Below are 12,054 nucleotides of genomic sequence, written 5' to 3'. Positions count from 1 at the left end.
AGCTGCTCTCCATTTCTAGTTGACTGCTTTCATTCAACTAGCTTTAATAAAGTTGTATGGTTGCTGTGTTAGTCCACTTGTGCATATAGCAAATAAAGGTCAACAAAAGTGTTGCAGGTGAGCTCTTTTTATTGGACCAACCTAATGCATTTGAGACTACATTTGAGAGCTATGCTCCTTTCATCAGGTCAATGCAAAACAAGCAAGGAATAATGTTCCAGAATACATGGTAAATTATAGGCTGCATTACACTCTTTATACCTTTGAAAGCAAATACCACCACACCATTGTTGCAATACAACCTGTAATTTATTGTGTATTTAGGAATCATAACCCCTACCTCATTTTGCATTGACCTACTGAAGGAAGTATAGCTCTCAAAAGCTAATCACAAATGTAGTTAGTCCAGTTAAAAAGGGTTCATATACAACTTGTTTGGTGGACATTATTTCTATTTTTCTGGCTTTAACAAATCACTTGTTCTTCTGCAGAAGCTCTAGCTCTTATGTTTAATTAGAAATACCACAACCAGCTGTATTCTGAGGGAAACTATTTTATCTCACTGATAGTCACCCCCTCTGTACAATAATTTCTCTACATTTGTTTTTACAAAACTTCCCAGCAAAATAGATTCAAATTCAATATACATTATTGGTATGACAATTTTGTAAATGTGTTGCCTAAGTAATACAGAATGGGGTTAAAAAGAGGTACTAATAAAATACAAATATAATGTACACAAGGAATGGTAACAAGGACAATTGCAGTATTCTGGTGATGTTTAATATTTATTCTGGTCGTGTTTGTTTCAGTCCTGGTAGCAGCGTATGACATATTTTTCCTGCTACCCCTGTTCTTTGTCTTGTTATACAGATATTTACTGCTCATTATTTTGTAGGAAGTTTTTTATATTCTGTATTAGATTTATGAAATGTGCATCCCTGATATTTTTGCATTTTGCATAATACAGGAGGAAATGCATTTCTGTTTTTAATTCTTCAGTATTAGAATAGACTAAAGTTTACAATGTTGCTTGCCATGGTGTTGTGCCTTTTGTGGCAGGTGCTTTGGAAGAAGCTTTCACTGTTGCTGTCCATGGTGCTGTACCTTTTGTAGCAGGGGCTATGACAGAAGCTTTCACTGCTGCTGTCCATAGTGCTATTCTTAACATAGTAACATAATAGATGGCAGTAGAAAAAGACCAAGTGGCTCATCCAATTATTCCTGTCCATACTACAAGACTATATCCTAGCTGTCAGCCATAGAATCATGGCCACTTGTAGGATATTGTTCTTTATACAAGTCAGTTTTTGTTTTCTTCCTGTTTGGTTCTATACCATTTATTTTCATTTTATTTATCAATTTAGACTTAACTCACACCTTTTCATTGGTAACTCAAGGTAAATTACTTGCAGGTATAGTGAGTATTTCACTTTCCCCAGAGGGCTTACAATATAAGAGATAACTTTCAAAGAACTGCATGTGGTCCCATATTTGCACATATATGCAACCACACAGAAGTATGCTTGTATTTTATAATCTGGGCATATTCATCTGTGTAGATTATAAAATATATGTATATATTATTAAAAACATAAGCATGTGCATTTTCTATTTGTGCAAATGTTTTTACATTAGTGAACTCATATATACATACATTTCTGCAAAATCACGAACATATGCATGTATGCTTTTCTGCGCACCCACAAACTTCCATTTCTTCCAGAAAGGGCTCATTCCCAGATGTTCCCCTCCTCCAGAGCAAGGCAGCCTAATATTACCACCAGGGATGTGTCAAGGCTGGCACCCCTGGTGTTAAGGAATGAAAATATCTTATTTCCAATCTAGGGAGTCAGGACAAACAACTGGCTTATCTGGCAAACATGGAGGAAGCTCCAGGCTGAGTTTAATCATGGGGCTTCATACCCACATGGGGTAAGTGTATTGTGTGAACCATGAAGGTGGGTGGGTGTAAGGGGGTGGGGAAACAATAGGGGTTTGGGGCGGTGTTGGGGGTGTTAAGGGGCAATTGACGTTTGGGGTGGGAGTGCTAGAGGTGGGTAGGGGCAAGTGGAGCAATTGGGGTTGGGTGTGTGGGGCAATTGGGATGGAATTGTGGTTTGGGATGTTAGAGGGCAATTGGGGTGGGAGTGTTAGGGATGATTTGTGGGAAATTGGGGTTGGGGTAAGGATATTGTGGCAATTGGGGGGAGTATTTGGAGGGGCTTTTAAGATGAGGTAGAGTAATGTTACACTGAAATAGTTAAATACTAGACTAAGACAAAAAGAGGCTACTTTATTTTAGACCAAGATCAAAGGTACAGTAAAGTTACAAGGGAAAGAACATCCTCAGGGACATGTTTCCAGTATTATTGCTGTTCTGTATAGCAGAGAAGCCAGTGTCCCAGTTCCAGAAGGGAGAGGTAGTGACCAGTCTTACTTTTAAACTTACACCCCAAGGCTGTTGACCTAGATTCGTTCTTTTTAAAAGATAATGCTTTTGAATGGCATTGGCTGAAGTGGCCTGCTATCTCCCTCCTGAAACTAGGTACCATGGCTGTTCTGGGATTGTCCCAGCTCAGATATAATTTCTGACCAGGTGGCAGGACAACCCATATAGCTGAACAAAGGGAGCCATGCAAGACTCAAGGCTTCAGCTGAAAAAATGTAAAGATGCCATTCAGGAGATCACAGAAATAGCAACATTGAATAGAAAACTTTGAGATCCATACATATTCAGTCACTGTCCAGATAAGCACATCCAGCAAACTTTGGAGGTATTTTCAATAGTGCAGCCATACTATTGAATATAGATGGCTATCTTGAGGTTAGCCAGCTAACATTATCTGTTAAACTTTAGAGCAGTTCTTTGTCCTGACCAGACTTCCAGGGTCTGGTCAGGACTTTAAACTATGATGTGCCATTATTGTGGCGATACAATTGGAATCAGTGGACGGGGAGGAGTGTGGGCGGTGGTTTTGGTGAGGTTATGGCCCGGCAGCACTACAGGCGATAATGTTTTCCACATTATCACTGGCAGTACAGCGAGAAATAACAACACCTTTACCTGTGGCGCGATGGGTACAAAAGTGTGAGGCCCATTGTGTGTGTGTGGGGGGGGGGGGAATGCACTGCTGCGATGCAGCTGGCTGCTTACCTTTGCTCTCCGCCGCATTTTTTCCCGCAGGTCATCATTCTGTTATATTTATAGCAGAATGATGAATCCCGGAATTGTTCTCTTAAGTTACCAGCTAACTTTGAATATCGGAGTTAGCTGGATAACTTAGCAAGCTAACTAAACTCCTCCTAGTTACATGCCCAGAATGATCCTTAATTTAGCCAGCTGGCTAGGATTTTGCTGGATGAGTTCCCAAATCTTCATTTAGCTAGATAACTTCTGACTCATCCGACTAAATTTGGAATATAGACCTCTTTGTATTCCTTTTTCTTTGTATAGATTATGGACCTCAAGAAGGTGGCCCAGGAGTTAAAATTCAAGGAAAGGGAGAGGCTGGATCAGCTGAATTCCTGGCAGGAGGAAGCCAAAGGTAAGCTCATTAAATGCCTATCAGGAGGATGCCAACATGGTCTGTACATTTCCTGCATCCATCATAGGCCCCACTATTGCCCTGTCACTCTATAAGAACCTACCTCTGCCTAGGTCTTCAAGAAACCCTCATGAACATTGGGCCCAATATTCAAATGCTATTCAGCTAGAAAAGCAGGATTTATCCAGCTAAGTGGCAGCCACTGAATATCCAGCTATGTTCGGTGGTCACCGCTTAGCCAGTTAAGTCGCATATTTGGCTAAGTAGTTAGGATAAATTTGGGAGGGTAGTGAGCCTATCTGGCAGTGCTACTTATCCGGCCAAATTAGCTGGATAATTATCAATATTTATACATGTCCAGTTAAATTAACTGGATAAGTTAGATCTGCCATAGAGCAAGTATAACTTAGCTGGATAAAATTTATCTGGGTTAGTAGCTATTTATACATGGATATTCAGCAGCATATCCATGCAGGTAAGCTGGATAAGTCTTAGCTGGCTAATTTACATACCTGGATATCTTTTCAATATTGAGCCTTTAACTTCATCCTTGCATATTCCCTGGGTCATGGGTAGGACTTGTAAAGCATTCTGAGGCCTAGTTTGAACTGAAAAGGGTGTGAGAATCTACTCCTAAAACTTACACTAGGGAAAGACTATGCTTTCCATCTAACTATGATTAGCTGCATCCTGGTCCTTAATGGCTTGCTATCTAGGCCACACCCCAATACAGACCACCCAGACACACAGATGTCAGAAATTATATTTAAAGGTGATGAGTCAAAGGAACTGAAACAAATCTCTGTGAACCTGGAAGATATAATAGGCAAACTGAAATACTAAAGAGTAACAAATCACCTGGACCCAATAGTATAATCACTGACTGCTGAATGAACTGAAAAATGAAATTGCAAACCTACTATTAGTAATCTGTAAACTATCATTAAAATCAGCTGTGGTACCTGAAGATTAGAGGATGGTCAACATAACCCCAGTTTTTAAAATGGGTTCCAAGGGTGATTCAGAAAATTATAATCCAGTGAACCCGACATCAGTGCCAGGAAACATCATTGAAACTATTCTAAAGAACAAAATTACTGAACATATAGATAGTCATAGTTTGAAGCAAAGCCAACATGGATTTATCCATGGGAGGTATTGATTCACCAGTCTGCTACATTTTGTTGTGAATAAACATGTGGATTAAAGGTGAACCAGTTGATTCTGGATTTTCAGAAAGCATTTAGAAAAGTATCTCAAGAGAGACTCTTGAGGAAATTAAAAAGTCATAGTATAGGATGCAACACTCTATTGTGGATTGAAACCGGTTAAAAGATAGAGAATAGGGCTAAATGGTCATTTTTCTCAGTGGAGAAAGGTGAATAGTGGAGTGCCACAGGGATCTGTACTGGGACCACTGCTTTTTAACATATTTATAAATGACCTAGATATGGGAACAACAAGTGAGGTGATCAAATTTGCTGATGATACAAAATTATTCAAAGTTATTAAATCACAAGAGGATTGTGAGAAATTGCAAGAGGACCTTGTGAAACTGGGAGACTGGGCAGCCAAATGGCAGATGACATTTATTGTGTACAAGTGTAAAATGATGTAGGGAAGAGCAATCAAAATCATAGCTAAACAATGCAAGGTTCCACATTAGGAGTCACCATCCAGGAAAAAGATCTAGGCGCATAGTAGATAATATATTGAAATGCTTTGCTTGGTGTGTGTCAACAGCCAAGAAAGCAAATAGAATGCTAGAAATTATTAGGAAAGGAATGGAGAATAAAACAGAGAATAGCAAAATGCCTCTGTATTGCTCCATGGTAAAACTGCACTTTGAGTATTGTGTGCAGTTCTGGTAACTGCATCACAAAAAAGATATAGCGGATGTAGAAAAGGTGCAGATAAGAGCAACCAAAATGATAAAAGGGATGGAACTATTCCCCTATGAGGAAATGTTAAAGAAGTTAGGGCTCTTCAGCTTGGAGAACAGACAGCTGAGGTAAGATATGATAGAGGCCTATAAAATGAGTGGAGAGGAACGGGTAAAAGCAAATCAGTTGTTTACTCTTTCAAAAAGTACAAAGACTAGGGGACATATAATGAAGTTTTTTTTTTACTCAGTGCATAATTAAACTCTGGAATCATTGCTGGAAGATGTGGTAATAACTGTTAGTGTAGCTGGGTTTATAAAAGGTTAGGACAAGTTCTGAACCATTATTAATGTGGACTTAGGGAAATCCACTGCTTATCTTTGGGGTAAGAACAAGGAATCTATCAACCTTTTGGTATCCTGGCAGGTATATGCGACCTGGATTGGCCACTAATGAAAACAGGATACTGCACTCGATGGACGTTTGATCTGACCCAGTAGGGAAAATTTTATGTTCTTATGTTTCTAACCCCAATCACTAGCTAGGCATCACTTGTCCCATATATTCAGTGGGATAAATGTCCCGCTGAATATGCCATTCTAAAGTTATCCAGCTAACTTTAGCCAGATAACAAAAAGTCTAACTGGCTATGTTTCAATATAGCTGGGAAGGTTTTTAGTTATCCGACCTTGGTAAGCCGGATGGTGCGTTACTTAACTGGATATTTTTTAAAGATATCTAGTTAACTTGCTCTGTCATTAAAACATAAAAATGAAACAAATAAATCGGCCTGCAGACCAAGCCCCTCCCTCCCACACAAAATATCTTATAAAGGCCCTGTTGGGCTGTGTTCTCCACTAGAGATGTGAATCGTGTACCAGATCGTCTTAACGATCAGATTCGGCTGGTGGGGGGTGGGGGGGGGGGGAATCTGATCCTTAAGATATGTGAATTGGAATCGTTTCCGATTCCAATTCACATCGCTAATTTTTTTTTTAGGGAGGCCCGCGCTGCTAAAAAAAAAACCCACCCGACCTTTTAAATCGACCCCCACCTCCTGACCCCCCCAAAACCTTTTAAAATTACCTGGTGGTCCAGGGGGGCCTCTGGGAGAGATCCAGGGGGGCCTTGGGGAGAGATTTCCCGTTCCCAGGCATCAGCTGTTCTAAAAAAAAAAAATGGCGCCGATGCCCCTTTGCTCTTACCATGTGACAGGGGCCTGTCACATGGTAAGGGCGAAGGGGCATCGGCGCCATTTTTTTTTTTTTAGAACACCTGATGCCTGGGAACCATTTTAATCGGCGCCATTTTAATTAGTGGCAGCCAAAATGGTGCCGATGGCCCGAGAGCGGGAGATCGCGCCAGGACCCCCCCCCCCACTGGACCACCAGGTAACTTAACATTTTGGGGGGGTTTGGGAGGGTGGGGGAGGGTAAGGAATTGGTTTTAAAGGGTCGGGGTGGGTTTAGGGGTTCTTTTGGTGTGCCAGTTTTCCCGCCCTCCCCCAAATAATTCCCGTGCCCTATTTAACGATACAATACAAATGCCCCTGACGATAAATCAGGGGCATTTGTATTGTATCGTGCACTCTAACGATTTAGAACGATTTTAAAATTATCTGACGATAATTTTAATCGTTCAAAAACGATTCACATCCCTACTCTCCACACCCCTAAAAACCATACAAGTAGATTTTCTAAGTGCTGTGCATGCTAAAACTGGGGAATACATGCGTAGCCGAGTCGTGTCTGCACCGAGCGCATTTAAAAAATGGCCCAGTCACGCGCATATCCCCTGATACGCGCAGAGGTGCCAGCTGAGGGAAAAGGGGCGGGTCGGGGAGGGGGGGGGGCCATGGTCTGGGAGGGGAGCCTGCCGGGACAGCGGCCATTAGGTCCTGTCCCGGGGAAACGCATTCCAGCAGCCGGGCCAGTACATGGAACATACGTCTGCTCCTTAAAGCACGTAAATAAAAAATTTAGAAAAGTTAGGGAGGGTTTAGGGGTCGGAGAGGATAGGGAAAAGGTGGGGAGGCCAGGTAGGGGTGCAGGGAACTGGGAAAAAGACAAATCACATTGCCATGCACAATTTCAAAAATCTCACCCCCTGCACACAGAAGAGCCCGCCCACCCACACATGCACGTGTGGTTATTACAATCTGGCATGCCTGTGCGTGTGGGAAGTGGATTTTTATAACATGTGTGCACTGATGCACTTATGTTATAAAATAGCCACATCCATGTGCGTGCGCGGGGAACCATGCGCACATTGAGGCGTGCGCGTTATTTAAAAATTCTACCCCTTAGTGTACAAAGACCCCCATCGTGATGTATTATAAAATCATATATCAGACTACTCCCCTTCCCTCCCACCCACTCACCAGGTCCCTTTTTCCTAGCAATAAAAGCAAAAGTATCAGGGAGGGGGGATGGGAAGAGTCGGGGGAAGGGGGAGACACTGTGATATTTAGAATCCTTGTGGGGAGGGTGAGAGGAAGGGGGTAAGCTGATATATTATTATAATACACAGGGACCGAGGTCTTTGTACATTTTAAGCTTTTTAGGGGTGCGGACAGCACTACCCAATAGGGCCTTTATAAGTTATTTTGTTTTGGAGGGGGTAGGACATTGGCCTGCTGGACCATTTGTGTTTCATTTTTATTCTTCAATGACAGCACTACTTAGCTGGATATCTTTAAAAAATATCCAGTTAAGAAACATGTTTATCTGGTCACACAAGGCCAGATAATTTTACACCTGCTTGGAAGCAGGTCTAAAGTTATCTGGCTGACCTAGCCGGATATACCTCCCAGAAACACCCCTGAATTGCCCCTATTTAGCTGGATAAGTGATTGAATATACCACATTTGCCATTTAGATGGATAACTTGTGAGTTATCCATCTAAATGGCTTTTGAATCTCTACCTCCCTTTAAAAAAAAAAAAAAAAAAAAAAAAAACAGCTTTAGAGAATCTTCCATATCTCAGGGAACCTACCTATGGCCTTGCCACCCCCCCTAAAGGACATGGATGACCCACATCTAAGAGCAGTTGCATCCTCTCCACCTCTCTATTAATGCTGTACCTTCTAACTGCTTATATAATGATGCACATCAACCCTGAGGCATACAAGCTGATGGACTGATAACACGTATCTTTTGATCTCCTCACAGAAAACACCAGATGAGAGGAAGAAGAGAAAGAAGAAGGCCAGGTCCTTTCCCCTCCTGCTTTTGCAGCAATTGTACCCATAGCAGGGGAGCAACAGCCACCACCACAACCACCAGCAACACAATCAGCAGCGCTGGACACTACACAGCATAGCAGCACTTCCTCCTACCAACACAGGAGGCCCTGGGACTATTTCCCCCACCTATCCCTTTCCCCTTCTCTGTAGGACTCCTCCCCTTTCTGCTCTGGGACCTCAGGAAGCTGGTCCTGAGGCTGCCCAGTCGTTGCCGGGTGAGGGAGGTAACAGCTCTGCTTTTGACCTCCCACCGGATTCTCACTGCACCTCATAGCTGTAGAGGCCACCTCAGTGGCTGGGTCATGACTCTAGACCAGGAGGCAAGGTCTCTGGCAGCTATGGGCCAGGCAATGCAGAGGATGGGGGAGAAAATGAGCAGGTTCAGAGCTGAGCTCAGGACGCTGATGGAGATGATGGATCATCTAAGCCCAAGTTCAAGAAGGCTTCATGGCTGCTCTTGAGTTTATGGGCATGAGGCATCCAGCAAAGCTCCTAGCCCCCTTGTCCATTCAGGATCTAGCCTCCTGAGTTTCTTGGACCCTTTGTTTTATTTTTGTAAATAGTTTCATTCCTAGTTTATACCAATTCTTTGGTAAATATTTTTATTGTAAATAGTTTATAAAAGTTTAATTAGCAATATTATTATAAAATGTTTCTATTATTTTAATTTCTGTGTGTGTCTCTTTTATTTGATTCGTGCTTAGACTTTTTTTTCTGTTTACACCCTCAGTAAAGCCCCTTTCAGGACAGCCTATTGCTATCACTCTTTCACCCACACACTTTCATGCATGTAGCTTGAATGCAGGTCTATCCGATACTCTCATCTGCCCTTACAGCTGCCTCTTTGGGACTATTTGTGTGTACAGTCTATACTGAGCTCCCTTGAATGACCTTCCTATAATGGTCACTACACTGCAGAGATTTTAGTCCACATTTACTTCTCTACTCTTCAAAGAGCAAAAGTAGTAAGTGTAGCCAAGCCACAAGCACAGGTAAAGTCTATAGAAAGAAACATTTTGTGTGCCTCACCATTATTAAAAGTGCTTCATGGGAAGACTAGCTGCATACATGAAGTGTGCCTTTCAACTAAAGCACAACTTCCAGCAGAAAAGAGATGTCATCTAGATGTTCAGGCAGGAGCTCCATTCACCTAAATCACCTCTAAGTCCCAAAAGCTACACATGTCAATGGAAAAAACAACCTTTCTTATCCCACATAGATGAAGGTCTACCAAAAGTATTACAGGTGTCTGCTGTAGCTATAGCACCAAGCTTAATCTTCTTGCTGCTCATATTGGCTATCCTCCCTAGTATGGCTCTGATTACTTCCAGAAGGCTCCCAGCTTTCATCTGATAATCCCTTCATTTACGTGCCTACACTTATAGCTAAGAAAGACTCATTTTTCAATGCAAATCTGCCTGCAAGAAGACTGGTTTGTCCTTTGTTCGACAATGTAAAACCTAACATAACACACAAACAGTATTCTATGAAAAATAAAATATACTTTCAAAAGGAGAAGGATCCAAAGCAACTGTAAGGAGAAGCATTCAAAGTCTGTCTCCAACATTCATCCAGACAGCTGAACATTCTTCCAAAAAGACAACCAGATGCCCCAAAGTATCCAGATCAGACTTTTGTATAAGTATTGCTATACCATAATTCCTCCCCCCCCCCCCTTTATTTTCTCTTTGTCATCTTCCCTTGCCTCTGCTCTTAAGGGAGTGAAGGGTGGGCTGCTTGCAATACTGCAACCTCCGTACATTGTTCCTACCATTCACAGAAGATAAGGACTACTTAATTCTTGATATAATAACTCAGAGGCAGTTCTCTGGATTTCTCTTCACTTGATTGCCATTAGGGATCCTATGTGCTTGTCCCTTGCTTTTTAAAATTATCTTACCATTTTTGTCTCTACCACTTCCACTGCAGGCCCACTACATATCTCCCACCCTTTCCATTATTATGGCAAAACCTTACAACAAAAATTTGCTTTGTTGCTGAACCTCCTGTATGCTAAGGCACTGTGGAAGAGGCCTCCATTGTTGGTGTCCGTGTTGCAGCGTCTCCTGTAGCAGAATACTGGGGAGGAAAGCTTTGCTGCTGCTGTCCATGGTACTTTTGTCGTCTGCGTATCTGCGGAAGAATTCTGAATTGCTGCTGTGTGTGGTACTCTTCTTTCTGGGGCAGAGGACTCTGATAGACACTTTCGCTGCTACTGTTCATGAGACTGTAAATGCTTTGTTGGGTAGTGGTATTTAGGAAATCTGCTCTGTTGTATGGTAGTATTAATGTGGGGGGAGCTTGTGACCCTGTTTCTCATGGTATTATATTTGTAGCAGTGTTAGGAATGCTTTCACTCTTGCTACCCATGGTATTATAGCTGTTCTATAGGTAAATGGGAACCTCAGTTTCGGGCACAGTTTACAAGTCATTATTTAATGGATGACAAATGAACAAAAAATGAATGTGGATAAATAATACTTTGGATTTGAAAACATATCTTCCCGTTTTTTTCCAAATAATATTTTATTCTGTGTAAGAATAAACAAAATGCAATCTTCCAAAAGATCCAAAGATACAGTCATTGACAACATCAGATAAAACAGGATCCAGACACACAGATGGCTAACACAGAAAAAGTTTACAATATTCAGAGTAACAAGTAACCCTTCCCTCTACCCCCTTTTATCTAATAACATCATTTTTGGAATTTATGTACTCGGAATCTTCAAGCTTCTAAATACAGAATACAGAGGCTGAGCCTTCTTCTCTTACTAGGAAATGTGCATATTTTTTTTGTTACATTTTGCTTGCATAGCTTCATTTTCAAATTAAATGTTAAAGTTTAGAATTTACCCAGTCATAACTCTCAGAGCCTAGAAGGTTGCATTGGTATTCTGCCCACACCTGGTGCTGCAATAAACTTAGCTTAGAGCGATGATTTCCTCCCCCTTTCCCTTCAATTATCCTGGTTATCTACTAAATGTCACTTCTTTGACTCTTGCTGTGTGTGTCTCTTTTTCACAGGATGCAGTGTTGGGCTAGGAGGCTGGAGCAGGAGATTGATAGAGTGATGAGGATGTTCAGTGGTGTCCAGCAGCTGCGAGGGGTAAGCTGGTGTTCTCTGCCCCAGTTGTTTCCTTTCTCTTACTATTTTTTTTTTTATATATTTATATATATATATCTCATTAGGAGATTACTGAAGTACTTGTAATAATTCATGTCTTAATCTCTCTTGTACTGCTCAAGCATTGTAGCTAAAAGCAGACGATCTTTCGCTTCCTGGGTCATCCTGATATCCGTTTAAGTTGATAACCTTTGAAAACTCTGATTGTGGTTTAGTGGTCACAGCTGAACAGGTAGTGCACATTACCAAAC

At 41.6% G+C, this 12,054-nt stretch overlaps 1 protein-coding gene across 1 annotated transcript in view; it reads left to right on the top strand.

Moving 5' to 3' along the window:
- Window positions 1-12,054, top strand: part of CACNA2D2 (calcium voltage-gated channel auxiliary subunit alpha2delta 2) — a 1,734,543-nt gene that overhangs the window by 66,216 nt on the left and 1,656,273 nt on the right. The window contains exon 2 of the mRNA XM_029599532.1: window positions 11,704-11,785. Within this exon, the coding sequence (XP_029455392.1) occupies window positions 11,704-11,785 (82 nt within the window). The remainder of the gene's footprint in view (window positions 1-11,703; window positions 11,786-12,054) is intronic.

This window comes from Rhinatrema bivittatum, chromosome 4, assembly GCF_901001135.1.
Source record: "Rhinatrema bivittatum chromosome 4, aRhiBiv1.1, whole genome shotgun sequence".
NCBI lineage: Eukaryota > Metazoa > Chordata > Amphibia > Gymnophiona > Rhinatrematidae > Rhinatrema > Rhinatrema bivittatum.
Note: the sequence above shows the minus strand (reverse complement) of the source record. Positions and strands in the feature narration are given on the sequence as shown.